The sequence below is a fragment of the Erpetoichthys calabaricus genome, chromosome 12, assembly GCF_900747795.2.
Source record: "Erpetoichthys calabaricus chromosome 12, fErpCal1.3, whole genome shotgun sequence".
Classification (NCBI taxonomy): Eukaryota; Metazoa; Chordata; class Cladistia; order Polypteriformes; family Polypteridae; genus Erpetoichthys; species Erpetoichthys calabaricus.
This window is the reverse complement of record NC_041405.2, coordinates 54,176,123-54,196,562: the sequence shown is the minus strand read 5'-3', so window position 1 is coordinate 54,196,562 and position 20,440 is coordinate 54,176,123. Positions and strand designations below refer to the sequence as shown.

Genomic DNA, 20,440 nt, shown 5'->3' with positions numbered 1-20,440 from the left:
ACTTCCGCCTTCCCTCTGTCTCACACTGATGACGTCAGCAATCCCATCATCCATCTCGGTTTCATCCCATCAGCACATTCAACCATTTCTGGTCCCCCTTCATAAATGTTTCCCCCATCCGCCATGATGGCGGACGGTGTTATGAAATTTGTACTGTTTATTTTCAAACTTCTGCACTTTTCCTACAGTATACGGGGCCGGAAAACCCCAAACCTTTATCTGCTCTCTTGTGTCTTTTTACACTACACGGGAAGTTGGAGAATTAGTGATGAGTGGGTCAGTGAGTGAGGGCTTTGCCTTTTATTAGTATATACTAGCAAAATAAGTGTGTTAAAGAGGTTATGTAAACATATATATACATATACATATATACATATATATACATATCTACATATACACATATCTACATATACATATATATACATATATATATACATACATACATCCACATATATATATATATATATATATATATATATATATATATATATATATATATATACTAGCAAAATACCCGCGCTTCGCAGCGGAGAAGTAGTGTGTTAAAGAGGTTATGAAAAAGTAAAGGAAACATTTTAAAAATAACGTAACATGATTGTCAATGTAATTGTGTTGTCATTGTTATGAGTGTTGCTGTCATATATATGTATATACATATACATATACACATATTATATATATACATACATATACACATATATATTATATATACATATATTATATATATATATATATATACACATATACACATATATTATATATATATATATACATATACACATTATATATATATACACATATATTATATATATATATACACATATTATATATATATATATATATATATACACATATTATATATATATATACAAATATTATATATATATATATACACATATATTATATATATATACACACATATATTATATATATACATACATACATATACACATATACATGCACTTACAATAACATAGAAATCAATATAAACAACATTAACATCATTATCATATGAGAATATGAAGTAATATATAAGAAGCACATTTCATATAAATATAAATTATTAAACAGTAAAATCTTCTATAATTTGCTACCATGGCTATTCGTTTGTCTGTCCAGGATTTTAAATCACCTGTAGCTCACAAACTGTTTCACCTATTGACTTGAAATCTGGTACACATATAGTACGTCACGTCTACTATCCGCTTTATGGGTGATGATTGCATTACTCTTTTTATCTTTATTTTATTTTATTGTAGAATCAACTCCTATCTGCGCACACCAGGGCGGCCGTGGGCGAATGCGTATGGTGTATTCACTCCATGTTATCGTGCATTGCGCTGTCACTGGTATTTTGATAAAAGAATTTGAACAACATATAAGAAGCGTGTAAATTATTAAACAGTAAAACATTAACATTTAAGAAGTAAAGTTACATTGAGTACTACTGCAGTGCCTTCGGGTATACCTCATTTTTTGTTTGCCCATTACATGCTTAAATGTATACATTTTTTGGTGTACCTACCCGAGAACACGCGACATATAACCGACCGTGGGAGAAGCATGGATTTTAAGCACGCGTTGAGTTCATCTGCTGGTCTCCCTCGTGGAATAACTGGTAATGTTTGACTAAAATCTACAGCAAGTAAAACGACATTACCTCCTATTTTTTTTTTTTATGATCTCTGAGATCTTGCTTTTTTCAGTTCAAGGCTTCATAAGCTCTTTTATGTTCCATGGTGTACTTATCCCAAACCATCATCTTTGAATGTTGCAAGACTTTCGCCTTGTATGTAGATCGGGGTAATTACATTCATTGCATTCCTAGTCTGAATCACAATCTGATTGTATAGGTGGTTACCTGGCAGGTAACGCTTATGCTTGGTCATCAAGTTGTCTAACATGCCCTCTTTTAATTGCGAGAAGCAGATATATATAGCCAAATTCTCGCGCTTCGTTGCGGCGAAGTACTGCTTTTAATTTTTTATTAAGAAGAAAAGAAAACCTTTTTAAACCAATAACCAATAACAATTTGTTAAGGATGTTTTTTTGTGAACCTCCCTTTTCACAGCTGTCGCGCTACGGCGTGTGTTTCGTTTATTTGACAGTATGTAGATCGTGGTAATTACATTCATGGCATTCATTTTCTGAATCACAATCTGATTGTATGGGTGGTTCCCTGCCAGGTTACTCTTGTGGTTGGTCAGCAAGTCACCTTATGTCCGCCACGTGCCCTCTTTCTGTTCCCAGAAGCAGATCATAGAATGGTTTTAATAGTTTACTTTCAAATAATGCAAAGAGTATGCGACACGTGTTTTTCCCTAATTCTGGGCTCATCAGGCGTACACACTCACTGCATCCCCTCTCGGGAATCGAATCTCTATCGTCAGCGCCAGAGTTGAAGCCCCTAACGTTGCGGTCAGCAAGTCGGTTAACATCCGCCATGTGCCGTCTTTCAGTTGCGAGAAGCAGATCATAGAATGGTTGAAATTGTTTACTTTCAAATTATGCAAAGAGTACGCGACACGTGTTTCGCCCTAATTCTGTGCTCTTCATGCGTACACACTCATTGCATCCCCTCTCGGGAATCGAATTTCGAACGTCAGCACCAGAGGTGAAGCCCCTAACGTTGCGCTACGGCATGTGGTTCGTTTATACCTCGTGTCTTCTCATTAAACTTTTATCTCGCGAATATGTTATTGCAATCCACAGCAGGAGCGTTTCTATAAACTTAATTTAAACTTACGTTTTACACCGTGCTTTGTTTCTTATGAAGATGCTTGTATGCTTCACTCGCTCGCTTCTTATTGTTTCACTCCCTTCTCAATTGTTTAATGAATTTTTTGTTCTTCGCTGTTTGCGGCTCTTCCTTCATTTCTCCCTACTGCGTTCACAGTCTTTTCACGTGATTACGTGGGAGGCGTGATGATGTGACACTCAACTCCGCCTCCCACGGCCATCGAGCTGCCGTCCATTACAGTATATTGTCAAAAAAGAGGTTCCAGTTATGACCATTACGCGTTGAATTTCGAAATGAAACATGCCTAACTTTTGTAAGTAAGCTGTAAGGAATGAGCCTGCCAAATTTCAGCCTTCTACCTACACGGGAAGTTGGACAATTAGTGATGAGTGAGTCAGTCAGTCAGTCAGTGAGTGAGTGAGTCAGTGAGGGCTTTGCCTTTTATTAATATAGATATATATATATATAGATATATATATATATATATACATACATACACACATATCAACATATATATACACATACATATACACACATATATACATATACACATACATACATAGTGCGTTGTAACACGGGCTGTGATTGTTACATGGGAGGGAGATGACAAATCACAGCTTCCCGCTTTCTAATCGGGCCTGTGATTGGTGCTTTGACTGATGCCCAGATCCCACAGTATCTCCCCTTAGGAGAGGCGTTAGGCAAGTGTAATTGAATAGCGGTGCTGCAAGTTTAGCTTTACACCTGTTTTTTAAGGCTTATTGACTGAAAGGGGCTTTCATGAAAAAAGTAATGGCTTTGCTACAGGATACACCCTCCACAAGTTAAGGAAGTAAAAATAAAGGTATATATTTCTGTTTTATTTAAACCTTTTAAGTTTGTATGCGGGCGGTATGGTGGCACAGTGAAAGGTGCCAGTTAGGAGACCCGGGTTCGCTTCCCTGCGTGGAGTTTGAATGTTCTCCCCGTGTCTGTCTGGGTTTCCTCCGGGTACTCCGGTTTCCTTCCACAGTCCAAAGACATGCAGGTTAGGTGCAGTGGCGATTCTAAATTGTCCGTGGTGTGTGGGTGTGTGCGCCCTGTGGTGGGCTGGCACCTTGCCCAGGGTTTGTTTTCTGCCTTGTGCCCTGTGTTGGCAGGGATTGGCTCCTGTATTTAGGATATAGCGGGTTGGATAATGGATGGATGGACATTTGTATGCATAGCCCCATTTGCCTGTTTTCGTTTTTTTTCTTTCTTCAGTAATATTTCAGCAAACCCGGAGCTTGTCAGTTCAAATCCTGGTACTGACACCACTGTGTGACCCTGAGGAAGTCACTTCACCTGCCTGTGCTGCAAAAAACAAAAGTAATGTAACAAATTGTACCTCAGATGTTGCAAGTTGCTGGAATAAAGGCATAAGTCAAATAGATAAATATGTATTATACACATAGGAACTATTAATTTATTTTCAGTTAAGTCATCTGCAGCAAACCTTTATAAATGAGGGTTTCTCCTTTTTAGATAGTGCAATCTGTTTCTTCTTCATTGAGGTTTTCTCTTGGAGAGCTTTTTTCATTTCATTGAAAATTAAAGCAGCAGCTGCCAAAATATGTAGCTTTCTTATTCATTTTTCAACATTGTGTAAAATAACTTTATAAAGTAACATAAAAGGTTTAAATACTGGTTATCCTTTTACACTAAAATATTACTAAAGAGATACAAAAAAAGTAAAATGCATATGTTGTTTTTCTTTAAGGAGATTAAATATTACTGAAGAAAGAAAAAAAAAAAACTAAAACAGCCAAATGGGGCTATGCATACGAACTTAAAAGGTTTAAATAAAACAGAAATATATACCTTTATTTTTACTTCCTTAACTTGTGGAGGGTGTATCCTGTAGCAAAGCCATAACTTTTTTCGTGAAACCCCGTTTCAGTCAATAAGTCTTAAAAAGAGGTGTAAAGATATTGACAATAAGCTACGCAAACCCACCAAGACATGCAATCATTTAAATCAAGGCGCGAGTCGAAAAACACCATCCCATACTATTAGTTAACGATTAACACATTTCTATATGTATTGTAAGCATACAATACAACTGATAATATGTTGCGCTTATTTATCTGGTGTACCGACATTTTTTTGCACGTTTAACGGCTGAAATCTAACGTGGTTTGTGCCCTTCAGAATGAAAACAGTTTGCATTTACCTTTTTAATAAAAGGCAAGCTTTTAAGCCTGAGAAATCACCCCGTAAATGCACACGTTTAATTGTACATGTGTTAATATGTATGCTTACACAGTATTAAAAGACACTCAACAATTAACGTCATTTACCTTCGTTCCTGCGTTTGAGTCGTGCTGTAAATCTCTTCCTTGTTTTCAGTTCACATGATTACGCGATACGTGACTCCGCCTCCTCCATTACAGTATATGGACAAAAAAGAGGTTCCAGTTATGACCATTACGTGTAGAATTTCGAAATGAAACCTGCCAAACTTTTGTAAGTAAGCTGTAAGGAATGAGCCTGCCAAATTTCAGCCTTCCACCTACACGGGAAGTTGGACAATTAGTGATGAGTGAGTCAGTCAGTCAGTCAGTCAGTCAGTGAGTGAGTGAGTGAGTGAGTCAGTGAGGGCTTTGCCTTTTATTAGTATAGATACATATATACATATATATATACATATACACATCCACATATACAGTGGGTACGGAAAGTATTCAGACCCTCTTCAATTTTTCACTCTTTGTCATATTGCAGCCATTTAAATTAATTTTTTCCCTCATTAATGTACACACAGCACCCCATATTGACAGACAAAAAAAAGAATTTTTGAACTTGTTGCAGATTTATTAAAAAAGAAAAACTGAAATATCACATGGTCCTAAGTATTCAGACCCTTTGCTCAGTATTTAGTAGAAGCATCCTTTTGAGCTAATACAGCCATGAGTCTTTTTGGGAAAGATGCAACAAGTTTTTCACACCTGGATTTGGGGATCCTCTGCCATTCCTCCTTGCAGATCCTCTCCAGTTCTGTCAGGTTGGATGGTAAACGTTGGTGGACAGCCATTTTTAGGTCTCTCCAGAGATGCTCAATTGGGTTTAAGTCAGGGCTCTGGCTGGGCCATTCAAGAACAGTCACAGAGTTGTTGTGAAGCCACTCCTTCGTTATTTTAGCTGTGTGTTTAGGGTCATTGTCTTGTTGGAAGGTAAACTTTCGGCCCAGTCTGAGGTCCTTAGCACTCACACATACCGCTTAGAATTAAGGCCAAAAAGTTCTATCTTGGTCTCATCAGACCAGAGAATCTTATTTCTCACCATCTCAGAGTCCTTCAGGTGTCTTTTAGCAAACTCCATGCGGGCTGTCATGTGTCTTGCACGGAGGCATGTGTGGAGACAACCAGGCACTGCTCATCACTTGTCCAATACAGTCCCCACAGTGAAGCATGGTGGTGGCAGCATCATGCTGTGGGGGTGTTTTTCAGCTGCAGGGACAGGACGACTGGTTGCAATCGAGGGAAAGATGAATGCGGCCAAGTACAGGGATATCCTGGACAAAAACCTTCTCCAGAGTGCTAAGGACCTCAGACTGGGCCGAAGGTTTACCTTCCAACAAGACAATGACCCTAAGCGCACAGCTAAAATAACGAAGGAGTGGCTTCACAACAACTCTGTGACTGTTCTTGAATGGCCCAGCCAGAGCCCTGACTTAAACCCAATTGAGCATCTCTGGAGAGACCTAAAAATGGCTGTCCACCAACGTTTACCATCCAACCTGACAGAACTGGAGAGGATCTGCAAGGAGGAATGGCAGAGGATCCCCAAATCCAGGTGTGAAAAACTTGTTGCATCTTTCCCAAGAAGACTCATGGCTGTATTAGCTCAAAAGGGTGCTTCTACTAAATACTGAGCAAAGGGTCTGAATACTTAGGACCATGTGATATTTCAGTTTTTCTTTTTTAATAAATCTGCAACATTTTCAAAAATTCTTTTTTTTGTCTGTCAATATGGGGTGCTGTGTGTACATTAATGAGGGAAAAAATTAATTTAAATGATTTTAGCAAATGGCTGCAATATGACAAAGAGTGAAAAATTGAAGGGGGTCTGAATACTTTCCGTACCCACTGTATATACATATACACATCCACATATATATACATACAGTAATCCCTCGTTATATTGCGCTTCGCCTTTCGCGGCTTCACTCTATCGCGGATTTTATATGTAAGCATATTTAAATATATATCGCGGATTTTTTGCTGGTTCACGGATTTCTGCGGACAATGGGTCTTTTAATTTCTGGTACATGCTTCCTCAGTTGGTTTGCCCAGTTGATTTCATACAAGGGACGCTATTGGCAGATGGCTGAGAAGCTACCCAACTTACTTTTCTCTCTCTCTCTCTTGCGCTGACTTTCTCTGATCCTGACGTAGGGGGATTGAGCAGGGGGGCTGTTCGCACACCTAGACGATACGGACGCTCGTCTAAAAATGCTGAAAGATTATCTTCACGTTGCTACTTTCTGTGCAGCTGCTTCGTGAAGCGACATGCTGCATGGTGCTTCGCATACTTAAAAGCTCGAAGGGCACATATTGATTTTTAATTGTTTGTTTTTCTCTGTCTCTCTCTATCTCTCTCTCTCTCTCTCTCTTTCTCTGCTCCTGACGGAGGGGGTGTGAGCTGCCGCCTTCAACAGCTTTGTGCCGCGGTGCTTCGCATACTTAAAAGCCAAACAGCCCTATTGATTTGTTTGCTTTCCTCTCCCTGTCTGACAGTCTCTGCTCCTGATGCGCACTCCTTTGAAGAGGAAGAAATGTTTGCATTCTTTTAATTGTGAGACGGAACTGTCATCTCTGTCTTGTCATGGAGCACAGATTAAACTTTTGAAAAAGAGACAAATGTTTGTTTGCAGTGTTTGAATAACGTTCCTGTCTCTCTACAACCTCCTGTGTTTCTGCGCAAATCTGTGACCCAAGCATGACAATATAAAAATAACCATATAAACATATGGTTTCTACTTCGCGGATTTTCTTATTTCGCGGGTGGCTCTGGAACGCAACCCCTGCGATGGAGGAGGGATTACTGTATATATATATATATATATACACACATATCAACATATATATATACACATACATATACACACATACATACACACACACATACATATATACATATATACATACATACACATACATATATATATATAAGGTTGTGATTGAGTCAGTGAGGGCTTTGCCTTTTATTAGTATAGATTATCTGAAATAGTCCATAGATACATTTTTGCGTCCATTTTAAAATATCCAATCACAGGATTTATTTCAGACCATTTCATTTTGTGTTTATAATAATGTGCCAATATAATAATTAAGTTAATTACAAATGACATTTTTTATTATTTAACATAGCAGATATTTGTTCAAAAACAATATCAATTTGTCTGTTTTTAAACATAAGTTTGTTACTCTATGTAGACCAAAATAAACACTGAATATTTTCAGGAATACTGTCACAAAAAGTACATTAATTATCTGTATTATTTTTATTATCGCTGAACAACTAGAGTATTACAGGATAAATGAAATAAATTATCTTGTATGTGACCTCCTTAACTTTAACAAATCAAGTATATAAAGCTCAGTGTGTGTTTGCGTTTGTTCTTTATACAATTCCACACCACTGGTCCAGGCTCAACAAAATTTTGCACAAATATGCCACTTTGGTAGGAAGATACAATAGATCACATTGGAACCCGAAATTTTGACCCTGGGGCTACCTTTGCACACGTTGTAGCAGGGAGTTCCTTTTTACCACAATGAGTTTTAAGAACAGTGCCTTTTCCTAAAAAGCATTGTCCTGTATTTGAGCAAAGTGACTTGTCACACATAATTATTGTCTGAGGAAAAAATATATATTTTTAATTATATCAGTACTTATTCTGCCTTAATATGTACCTGGGCAATGCCAGGTGCTGCTGCTAGTTAATTATACAGTGCTTATTTTTTTTCAATCAATCTGTTTAAATAGGCTGAAATCTAACAAATCACAAGATAATATTTATCCTCAAGTACTTAAAGAAATTAGTGAGTATATACAGCATACAAACACTTGATGCATATTTGTACAAAGTCACTACGCATGGGTGAAATTCCGAAGGATTAGAAATTACAAAATGTTATCCTGTTATATAAAAAGGGTAATAGGGTAGATCCAAGTAACTATAGGCCAGTAAACCTGAAAGTACACCTTGTGAGAAGGATTTAAGAGTCATACCATATGCACTTCAGAAGAAGGCATCCACCTGAAGCTAAGCATGTTCAGGCCCCACCAATATTTGGATAGGAGACCATCTAGGAATTGCTTGGTTTGCTGCTGGATGAGGAGTTGGTGAGCCCAGCATGGGGTGCTTACCCTGTGGTATGAATGTAGATCCCAGTGAGTAAGGGGGACACTGTGCTGTAAAAATGGCGCTGTCCTTCAGATGAGGCATAAAACTGAGGTCCTGACTCTATGCGATCATAAAAGATCCCTGTGCATCCTTCATAAAGAGCAGGGTGTATCCTGATGTCCTTGCTAAATTGCCCTCCGTGTCCTCATCATTATAGCCCCCTAATCATCCCCTGTCTCTATTTGGCTATCTCTTTCTCACCCCTTCTCCACCTAATAGCTCGTGTGTGGTAAGCATACTGGCAAAATTAAAAGGGATGCTGTTGTATCATCTAAGTAGATGCTACACTTTAGTGGTGATTGAAGTGGCTCCCCACTCACTATGAAAAAAAGTACTTTGAGTAGTGAGAAAAGCACTATATAAATTTAAAGAATTATGATTATTATTATTATAGTGGACTTATCATTAGCAACTTCCAGACAGTGTTCAGATGCCATTAAGAAAGTTAACAGAATGTCAGGTTACATAGTGCCCTGATGTGTGGAGTACAAGTCCAAGGAGGTTCTGCTCAAGCTTTATAACACACTGGTGAGGCCTCACCTGGAGTACTGTGTGCAGTTTTGGTCTCCAGGCTACAAAAAGGACATAGCAGCACTAGAAAAGGTCCAGAGAAGTGTGACCAGGCTGATTCCAGGGCTACAGGGGATGAGATATGAGGAAAGATTAAAAGAGCTAAGCCTTTCAAATTTTAAGCAAAAGGAGATTAAGAGGAGATGCAATTGAGATGTTTAAAATTATGAAAGGAATTAGTACAGCGGATCAAGGCTGTTATTTTAAAATGAGTTCATCAAGAATATGGGGACACAATTGGAAACTTGTTAAAGATAAATTTCACACAAACATTAGAAAGTTGTTCTTTACAGAGAGAACCACAGACACACGGAATAAGTTGCCAAGTAGTGTAGTGGACAGTGGGATTTCAGGGACTTTCAAAATTCGACTTGATGTTACTTTACGGGATTTAAGTGGATAGCACTAGCGAGCTTTGTTGGGCTGAATGGCATGTTCTGAGGTTTTCCAAATAAAGAATTCCAATATACCGTAACAGCAAGAATGTAGTTATCTTGCAATAATGACTTTAAAAATTGATTATTACTTCACAACTCAAAACTATCACTGCAACTTCTTAAAAGAGTCAATATTTCTCTAGTAATTGGATTTGTCACAGAACAATTTTCATCAAGATTAACATAAATGTTATATTTACTAATAAACTCCTTATAATTATATAAATCACCATTACTGCTTAGTATTTGATCAATTTATTTAAAAAGCACATTTAAAACAGTCAATGTTGACAAGTGCTGTACATTAAAATAAACAAGGAAAAAAGAACTACATTCTAAGACAGGATAAAGTTTAACAAGATATGAAAAATAAAAAACAGTAAAAGTAATAAATGAATTGTAATTAAAAGCTTAAGAGAAAAGATGCATTTTCAACCTGGATTTAAAAATGGCCACAGTTGTAGCAGACCTGACATAAGCAGGTAAATGGTTCCAAAGCCAAGAACCGGCTGTTGCAAAAGCATACTCACATTTAGGTTTTATTTGAGCCCTCAGTACTACTAAGAGCGTTTGATCAGATGACCTAAGTTGACGAGATGAAATATAAAAATGTAAAAGGCTGAAGAGATAGGAAGGTGCTAACCAACTTTGGCACTTAAAAATAAACAATAGTACTATTAAATCAACAATGTAACTGACTAGAAGTCAATGAAGGGGGACTAAAACTGGGGAAAAAGGGCCATACTTGCGCGTGTCTGTCAAAAATCTAGCTGCAGGGTTTTGGACCAGTTGTAGCCAAGAAAGGGATTTCTGTGTAATTCCAGTGCATAATGAGGTAAAGTAGCCCAATACCAAAGAAATCAAGGCATGAACCAGCTTGTCAGAGTGCCCAAACATCACAATCTTGGTTTTCTTTACATTAAAATCCAGAATATGTAACGACATCCAAGACTTGATGTCTTTCACACAATTCAATAAGGACTTAAGGGATTGACCTTGTTTGAGAGATAATGTGTGTATCATCATCATAACAACAGAAAGAGATTCCATATTTTTTAAAGACAGACCCTAAAGAGAACATGTACAATCAGTATAACATAGGGCTCAAAATTTGTTTAACAAAAAGTATACCATTTTTAACCCAGTTATCACAAAAAACTCTTATTTCTAACTTTAAAAATCTATTGTTCAAAATAGTAAATCTATGTGGGGAAACGTTATATTTATACATAAGTGCCCAAGTAAGGAGAACTGGTTTATTATCACAAAAAACTCTTATTTCTAACTTTAAAAATCTATTGTTCAAAATAGTAAATCTATGTGGGGAAAAGTTATATTTATACATAAGTGCCCAAGTAAGGAGAACTGGTTTATGGAAACTAGCAAGTTTCAAAGGACTTTTTTTAATGCCAAAATTGCATTTAAGTAGAAATTCTATACTATCAGCTTTTTGAAAATACTAGATTAAAAATATGCTATATACTATGCTTATTTTTCAAATAATCTGGGCCCATGTATTGGTCATAATTAAGTTAGTCACTCCAGAACTGATTTTAATTGTTCTGCAAATAAATGGCGTTTTAGGCAGCTTTGTTAACAAAGAACATTGGGATGTTTTTGTCAAACTTTCTGTGAGAAACCTAACATACAACGCTGTAACATTTTACATCCATCTAGGAAGTGCAAAAAGTTGAGAAATATCTGTATTGCAATATCTGGTTATAGTTAACATCTAAGGCTACTGCACACCCACAGACTACACAGCAAAATTTTTGGGACGGCAAAGCCATAAACAAATATGTTTTATTGTGGAATCTCTTTGAAAATTTAGAAAGAAAAAGGAAGTTACAAAATAATCAGTTACGGTATGTGAAAAATATTGCAATCAAGAAAGTAACTTATAAAAATGCATTTACGGTATGTATTTATGAAAACACATAAAATAGCAACTGTACCAGGCATGAAATGTAAATTAAAAGGATGTGTTGGCAATAGTAAAACACAAATCATCAATATATGTTGTGAAATTAATTAAAGGTAGCCTTAATATTACAGGTGTCATATAGTATTTAGCCTATTTTGATATTTTGTTTTTACTGCAGTGACAGTCAAAAATCTACTTTCACATAAGCATGTAGAAGCAAACTGGAGTAAGATGTTTAATGTTTACTGATTTTAAAGTCCGTATTAAGTATTATTTTCTTTACCTATCAAGAAGTACAGTAAACTGGTCTTCAAAAATTTTTTAATATAACTTCTGAGATAAAGTCATCCAGCGTATCTTCTTCCTTCATTGATAGATTATTCTTTACTTGTTCATGGGTCCAGAATCATCAAAAAAAAAAAAAAAAAATTCCAGTAAATAATAAGTTTTAACACAATAAGTTTTAGTTGATTAAAACTGTACTCTTCATTTTCATTTCTCTTCTCTTACTCATTCATTTGGTCAGTTCACTTTTGAAGTCATCTAAGAAATTACTTTCAATTCTTAGTATTCAAATTTTTATTTTCTTCTTTGGGTCTTTTATTAGAACTGTCAAATATTGTTTTGTGCGTTTATTGAAGTATGAAGTTGAACTTTTTCAAAAGCTGAAGTATATATGCAAGGTAACATAACTTCAGGTTCCAATCTGTATATTGGAAGAAATGCACAAGGTCACAGTTTTGTTTGATATTAATTTAATTAGATCTGCTTTCACTCCGATCATGAAAAATCTGACATTGCGAATGCATACGAGCATCCGCGTGTATACATTTCAATTGAAAAAAAAATGAAATGGTATATGATACGTTTAGTAACTATCATGTTAGACAGCATAACTTCTGCTTTGGGTGAGCTCAGGTCAATATTGCGTCGAATCTGCTTATTTGTTGATCGCCGCGAATTTTTCTAGTTGCTACAGCTGATACAAGGCATTATGATTCAAGGCTCGGGGAACTTGTATAAGGTGTCGCGAATCCTGTCGTTTAAAAACGCTACACCAGATTACAGCGTATTAGTCTGGCCCTAAAAAACGTTTATTATTGAAACTCCCTGTTTTACATCAAATAAGGTGTACTTCTCAAAGTAATTGATTTAAAAATCAAAAACATCAAATGGAGACAGCTAGAAATATCACACATGCAACAATTACGGTGTTTATATCTCACCGGGACTTTAAGCACTCTTGACATATTTTGACTAACAATTTAAACAAACCCAATGTCTTCCATCTTTTAAACCATTGTATTACACAGCAATACCAACAACCAGATTCCACTAAAACAATTCGTCCGATTTAATTTATATAAATACAATTAGTACATTGTTATATGGAATTTGTATGTAAATCATTTTTAAAAAGTTAAACCTCTTCATCGAAGTCTATATTTGATTTAATTTTTTTAAACCTTTCTTTCATTTTCGACTCGTATCGGTTGATGCTAATAACACAATGAATTTACCCTTGCACTTGTCACTTCTTGCACTGCTTAAGATAGTAGATACATTTACATATCTGTATATGCAGATTCGACAACCTGAACGTTCTTTTAAACGTCTTTTGGATACTGCTCAGACATATTTTTATGTTATTATATCATAACCATTAAAATCAAAATATTAATCTTTCATTTCGCTTAAACATGTTTTAGTTTAAGTTTGTTTCAATCTTAACAAAATGTGTGTGTGCGTAGAAGGGTCGAATGGCTAGTAGTTTGTGGAAAGTGCGGTTGTGGAAAGTTGGTGGTGGATGTAGGAGACACGGCTTTCAGGTCAGTACGATACGGTGGCTATGCTCTGCAATATATTATTATTTCTACTCTTAAAACCCTTTTTAAGGATGTGCACGGTAAGAACTTTGGTGTCGGATGTAAGCTGGCATCCTTTGAAACGTATAGGAAAACTCCAAAGCCTCGGTGAGCAGAGTTTACCGTGGCCTTCGAGATTTCCAGCTCACGGCTTGATAGGGCCGCTTCATCTGCCGCGGCTTGTTGTTATTGTCGTTACCTGCTGATCCGCTTCCGAATTGGTACTGCAGCATTGCGTTCGGAGTCGGTTTAAGTCTATGATTGAAATGCTGTGTAGCCAAGTGAACAACTCGGAGAAAAAATAATGTTCGGAAATGCGACTCGTGTGTTAATATGTACGTATCAGGTGCTCAGATAAGTTAGCCTCATCAACAACTGAATTGAGATCGAAAAACATTGCAGCAGTTTCCGCGATGAGGAATTAAATGCAGTTATTCAGATAGCCCTTGCTTAATTACGATTAACTTATTTTTTTTAGTTATGATTAACTGTTGTTTTCGAAATTCAACGCAGAATGTTATGAGTGATACGGTATCATGAAAATTCAGTACAGATTTTTACACTGGGAAATGTGTAATATGTATATGTGTACAATTCAGTGTAATCGAGATTCCTAAAAAAGTGACATTTAACATTCGCGTGTTTAATTTAAATGTATTAGGATATATATGTGTAATGAAATGTAATGTATTTACTTGAGAACATGTAATTGTTAGTTTATGTAGCTGAGCTTTAAAATTGACTGTCAGTGATCCTTAGTATTGTCCTGCATGTTTTGGCTGTTATTTAGAAGCAAACTTATAAATGTGACATAACTTGAATAAGCTATGATTTTTATGGTGTTTTTTTGTTACAGATCAGTATGTAATTAAAAAAAATGCGCCTACTTATCCAAATGTTCTGTGTTACCTCTGTGTTCTAGGGAGAAATGGTTGATTTTTTTTTGGTTAGCTACTGATTAAAAGAAAGTGTTTTCGTGGCATTTTCCAAATATTAAATTTTTAGATTTCCTGTAACAACAGGACTTAATTTCTAAAAGTTTAATTTTATTTTTCTCAGAACCTGTGGTCAGAATGAATTCATCTGAATTAAATGAGATGATCCTTAAGTTGAACTTTGCATATGAATTTTTGGAAATATTGCAAGCGAAATAGTTTTACTATATGCACTGAACTTGTTTATTGTATTCGAAAAAGTACAATATTTGTCTGTCACAGAAAAAGCAATAGTCAATCAGGTCTTATCTTAAATTAAGTGGTGTAATTTTTTTTATTATTATTAACAAGGTTCTTTTTGGAACCATTAGAAGGTATGAGATTTTTATAATATTTTCCACCTTTTTTAGATTAGGGCGTGTGTAATAAATCTAATCCAATATGTTGAATCTATGTTTAACTTAAGAATTTAAAGACACTTTGATTCATATCATCAACTAAAATTTACATGTTCAAATTATGCATCTGTGGTTATTTTTTCATCATTTTAAAAAACGTAATTACTGTTTTGCTATTTTATTTAATTTTTTTTTTAGTTGAGATTTTAATACAGCGAAAGCTTTTCTTTGCCCAGAGTCTAAACATATTTTTTACAAATTAAAGGAATTCTCTACCCCAAAATTACATTTTTTTTATATTACGTACCCCATGTAGTTTGTAGTGGTGGCTGAGAAAATATTAATTTCATGTTTTCATGCAGAATGAGAGAGTGACTAGTTTTTGCCCAATGACAAATGATGCGAAAACATAGATGGGAAAAAATGAAAATTTTTTTGACATATCTAATGTTGCATAATCCACATGACTGTTATCTGGTTGAATGCTCAAAATGTGTGCTGTTTTGCTAAAATATTAGATCTTTCAGAAAACTCTGCATAAAGATAAACAGGAAAGACACATTCCCGTAATACTGTGCATTTAGACTGAAAGGTCCGCCTCTCCTCATTATTCACTGGTGAAGTGTTCTGTCTTCTCCGCCTCTTCTCATTATTCATTGGTCATATGTTCTGTCTTCCGTTTAAATGCACAATATTACGGCAATGCATATTTCCTGTTTATCTTTATTCGGAGTTTTCTGAAAAGAAGTATTAATAATAAGTTTGCAAAAAAGTGTTGAGGATTCAGTTGGATAACGGATATGTGGATTATGCAATACGAGTTTATGTGAGAATTTTAAAAAAAAAATTTCTTGGATGTTTTTGATATTATTTTTCAGAACTGGTCACTGAGGTAAAAATTTTGTTTGGCTATCTTTACAAACTACGTGGGGTATATAACACATAAAAGTACACATATAACACATAAAAATACCATGTTTGGGTGGAATATTTCTTTAAGGTTTATGTCTTTTCTCTTTATTTTAACAGTTGTTTGTAATACTTGGAAAATACTTGATTTTTTGCAGTAATTCTAGGTATAAAAAAACTTTGTTCTGTATTTTGCTAGAAAAATCTGCTGTTAAAATGGTTATTGTCTGTCTTAAGGCAATTGTTTATCGCTTCAAATGGTTTTTTAATTTTTAGTACAATATTTAGTTTCCATCTATTTTTTTTAAAACCTGGATTGGCATGCTAGATATTACGTACAAGAGTTCAGTTAGCCAAGCTTTTTTATAGCATTTTTTTTCTGGAATAGTAATTTGGAAAATTATGAAACTTGAAACATGTTGTCTTAGGATATTTGAGAACTAATGTAAAATACCCCCCTAATAAGTATTAAAACATTTTAACAAATATAATATGTAAATTCTTAAAAAACTTAACTGTTTACAGTAATCCCTCCTCCATCGCGGGGGTTGCGTTCCAGAGCCACCCGCGAAATAAGAAAATCCGCGAAGTAGAAACCATATGTTTATATGGTTATTTTTATATTGTCATGCTTGGGTCACAGATTTGCGCAGAAACACAGGAGGTTGTAGAGAGACAGGAACGTTATTCAAACACTGCAAACAAACATTTGTCTCTTTTTCAAAAGTTTAAACTGTGCTCCATGACAAGACAGAGATGACAGTTCCGTCTCACAATTAAAAGAATGCAAACATATCTTCCTCTTCAAAGGAGTGCACATCAGGAGCAGATGTCAGAGAGATAGAGAAAAGCAAACAAATCAATAGGGCTGTTTGGCTTTTAAGTATGCGAAGCACCGCGGCACAAAGCTGTTGAAGGCGGCAGCTCACACCCCCTCGGTCAGGAGCAGAGAGAGAGACAGAGACAGAGAAAAACAAAGAAGCAGAAATCAATACGTGCCCTTTTAGCTTTTAAGTATGCGAAGCACCGTGCAGCATGTCGCTTCACGAAGCAGCTACACACAGAAGGTAGCAACGTGAAGATAATCTTTCAGCATTTTTAGACAAGCGTCCATATCGTCTAGGTTTGCGAACAGCCCCTCCGCTCAATCCCCCTACGTCAGGATCAGAGAAAGTCAGCGCAAGAGAGGGAGAAAAGTAAGTTGGGTAGCTTCTCAGCCATCTGCCAATAGCGTCCCTTGTATGAAATCAACTGGGCAAACCAACTGAGGAAGCATGTACCAGAAATTAAAAGACCCATTGTCCGCAGAAATCTGCGAACCAGCAAAAAATCCGCGATATATATTTAAATATGCTTACATATAAAATCCGCGATAGAGTGAAGCCGCGAAAGGCGAAGCGCAATATAGCGAGGGATTACTGTAATGACATATATACACTGCTATCAGAACTGTCTTGTCAATATAATGTTTACATGGCTGAAAAACTTGAAACTATTAGGATCTGATGATGTTTATATAATTTAATGTGTAAATAACAAGAATTGAAAGATGAAGGATCATAGGATGCAGGTCACAAATCTGAAACCTCAAATTCTAAAATTTTTCTTAGCTGAAGATGTTTTTTGTTTTCTGTCTGTGGCCTGCCATTTTGTGGTTCTTGTTTGGGAACTGGACACATAACTAGAATGTTATGTTTGGCATTATGACAGTTTAATTTACAATATTAAGCTTTAAACTTTGTGAAACTCTACATTGCTCAATATTGTAAATACCCTTTTGGCTGAATTTCTGCATGCACAGAGGTATACTGGCATCCTGTCAAAGTCAAGTTCTGACTGATGACCATTCCTCAAAAAGAGATACTATATCCCTTATCTGCTTGTGACACCATGTATGATTTTTCAAGTAATAAAGGAATATATAGATTGGCGGATGATTTCTTTTTCTGCAGTTTAATACAGTAGCTAAGCATCAGATTCAATAATGCGTTCAATAAAGAAAAATCTTTAATTTTGAGTAAAATGCATAGTGTGGGAAATCCAGTATCAGCATCACATGAACTGGATATTTGAAGTAGGTAATTACCAGAAAATTACAAACAAAGGTCATCCTTATTTTAATTAAGAGTTAAATGTAAATAACGCCATGGCTTTGTTTCAGCATGTGCAGCATTTCCTTAGTTCATATTGAAAAAGTGTAGTTACCTACATGCTTTATTATTTTGATATTATGTATATTGTAAAGATACCGAATTGGTTTTATTGTATCAGAGCTTCATGTTCATGAGTATTTACAAGATTTAAATGTTGTTAACTAAGAAGACATTTTATAACGATATCTTAGTGGATTATTTAGTATATTTACTTTGATCTTCTTACTGAATATTTGAATGTGGGATGATCTGCTTAAATATGTTTCTTTTTTTGAATTGTGATTGTTTGAAATAGTACTGTATATGAATATTGATATTCATAAATACAAATTAGCAAGCTTTATCATATTGTGAAAGGCTCATTAATTGTATGGTTAGCAATGATTCCTTAAGCTACCTGACTCTCAACTGAGTCTAATATGAATATTTCAAATTATTAACTGCTGTTGTTTTACTTGTAGCAAGAACATAAAAATTGCCATACAAGTTACCTAAACATTTGTTTTACAGTGTAAATGATTCACAATGAATCAGGAAAGTGGGGGAGATGCACAGAAAACCCCAAACTTCCAATGGAGAAGCTATAAGCTGCTTGTGGACCCTGCACTTAGACGGGTCTCTCAGAAAGTTTACAGATATGATGGTGTTCACTTTAGCGTGCCCGTGAGTATGGCCTGTGTGAGTTTTATCTTCATTTTCATATTTTACATGAATTTCATATTATGTTCTAAATGCATTTGCTGAGAAACTCCATTTTTACCCTGTCAAGCTTGGCTGATACTTGTTTAAGCTGTCACCAGCTTTACCCATAACCTTTCTTTTTAAGTATTGAGTTACAGATGTCACATGAACCTTTCTTATATGTACACTGTGTTTTACCATTTACTTTGAATATATGTATCAAAACTTTACAATAACCAATTGTGCATACTGGTCATTTTGAAATATTACGAAGATCTCTACCATTATCCATTTTCATTGTCCATTTCTGTTCTTATGTTAATTCACAGCTAAATGGCCTGCCTCTTTAGTTGTCATGGTTTACGTTAGGAATTAATGCTCTGGAAAGATAAGAATTATGTGTTCATTGAGTTTTATTTCACATTTTAGGATTCAGGCTACACACCTGTGGGGGATGTTCGTGATCCCCGTCCTCGAAGGATTTGGTCAAAACACAGAGAGCTTAGTTTACCTATTCCCAAATTTAAGGTAACCTCGATGCTCTTTTTAAACCATCTCTTTATGTTATGCATGGTTAATTTGTGAGTTTTATCTTTCAGAATATTTTTTGTTTAGATTGTTGTTAATGTTGTACTGAAAAATGGGAATGTTTAATGAAAAATCAAAGTGAAGTAATACTTTTTTTCATTTGTTCCTATGAAGCTAATTTGACTGGTTTTGGTCAATCCCCTTCTTTTCTTACAACAAAATAACAAATTTTAAAAATGTAAACATTAATTTGAGTTTTATGTTCCAGATTGTTTTATGATGGTTCTAATTGTTTAAAAAAAATCCAAAATTGTCTTTGATATCAAATTACATTTTTATGTAGTATTACATTTGTACCTGACTCCTAAATAATTTAAATTAATTCAGGGTTTTAATTTTAATCTTTTGAAATTTCTCTTACCCCCTTACTCACTTGTTTATCACAGCTGGATGAATTCTACATTGGTCAGATACCACTGAAAGAAGTGACTTTTGCCAGACTAAATGACAACATCAAGGAACCCTTCCTGGCAGAAATGTGTCGCAAATTTGGGGAGGTTGAGGAAATAGAGATCTTATACCATCCTAAGACTCGCAAGCATCTTGGTCTAGCAAAAGTGCTCTTTACCACAACACGTGGAGCAAAAGAAACTGTTAAGAATCTGCACAGCACCTCTGTTATGGGCAATATAGTTCATGCTCAACTGGATATCAAAGGTATTCCTAAAAGCAAGTAATTATTTCCTAATAAGTCCAACAGTGTTTTACTCTACTTAGCAAAAGATAAAGAACATGTATGTGTATGTAAAATATAGTAATTGTTTGATACTTCAGCCTTACTGCAGATTAATTGAAAATAACTTTAATGAA

At 35.4% G+C, this 20,440-nt stretch overlaps 1 protein-coding gene across 3 annotated transcripts in view; it reads left to right on the top strand.

Annotated features, from left to right (window-relative positions):
- Positions 1–13,865: 13,865 nt before the first annotated feature.
- Positions 13,866–20,440, top strand: part of setd1a (SET domain containing 1A, histone lysine methyltransferase) — a 91,951-nt gene continuing 85,376 nt past the window's right edge. Inside the window, exons 1-4 of one of the 3 annotated variants that reach the window (XM_028815556.2) lie at positions 13,866–13,930; positions 18,872–19,024; positions 19,472–19,570; positions 20,017–20,287. In XM_028815556.2, coding sequence (XP_028671389.2) covers positions 18,887–19,024; positions 19,472–19,570; positions 20,017–20,287 — 508 coding nt within the window. In that variant the 5' untranslated portion in view covers positions 13,866–13,930; positions 18,872–18,886. Of the gene's footprint in view, positions 13,931–13,982; positions 14,008–18,871; positions 19,040–19,471; positions 19,571–20,016; positions 20,288–20,440 lie in introns of those variants that run through there. The other 2 variants (XM_028815554.2, XM_051934492.1) reach the window with 2 other exon arrangements.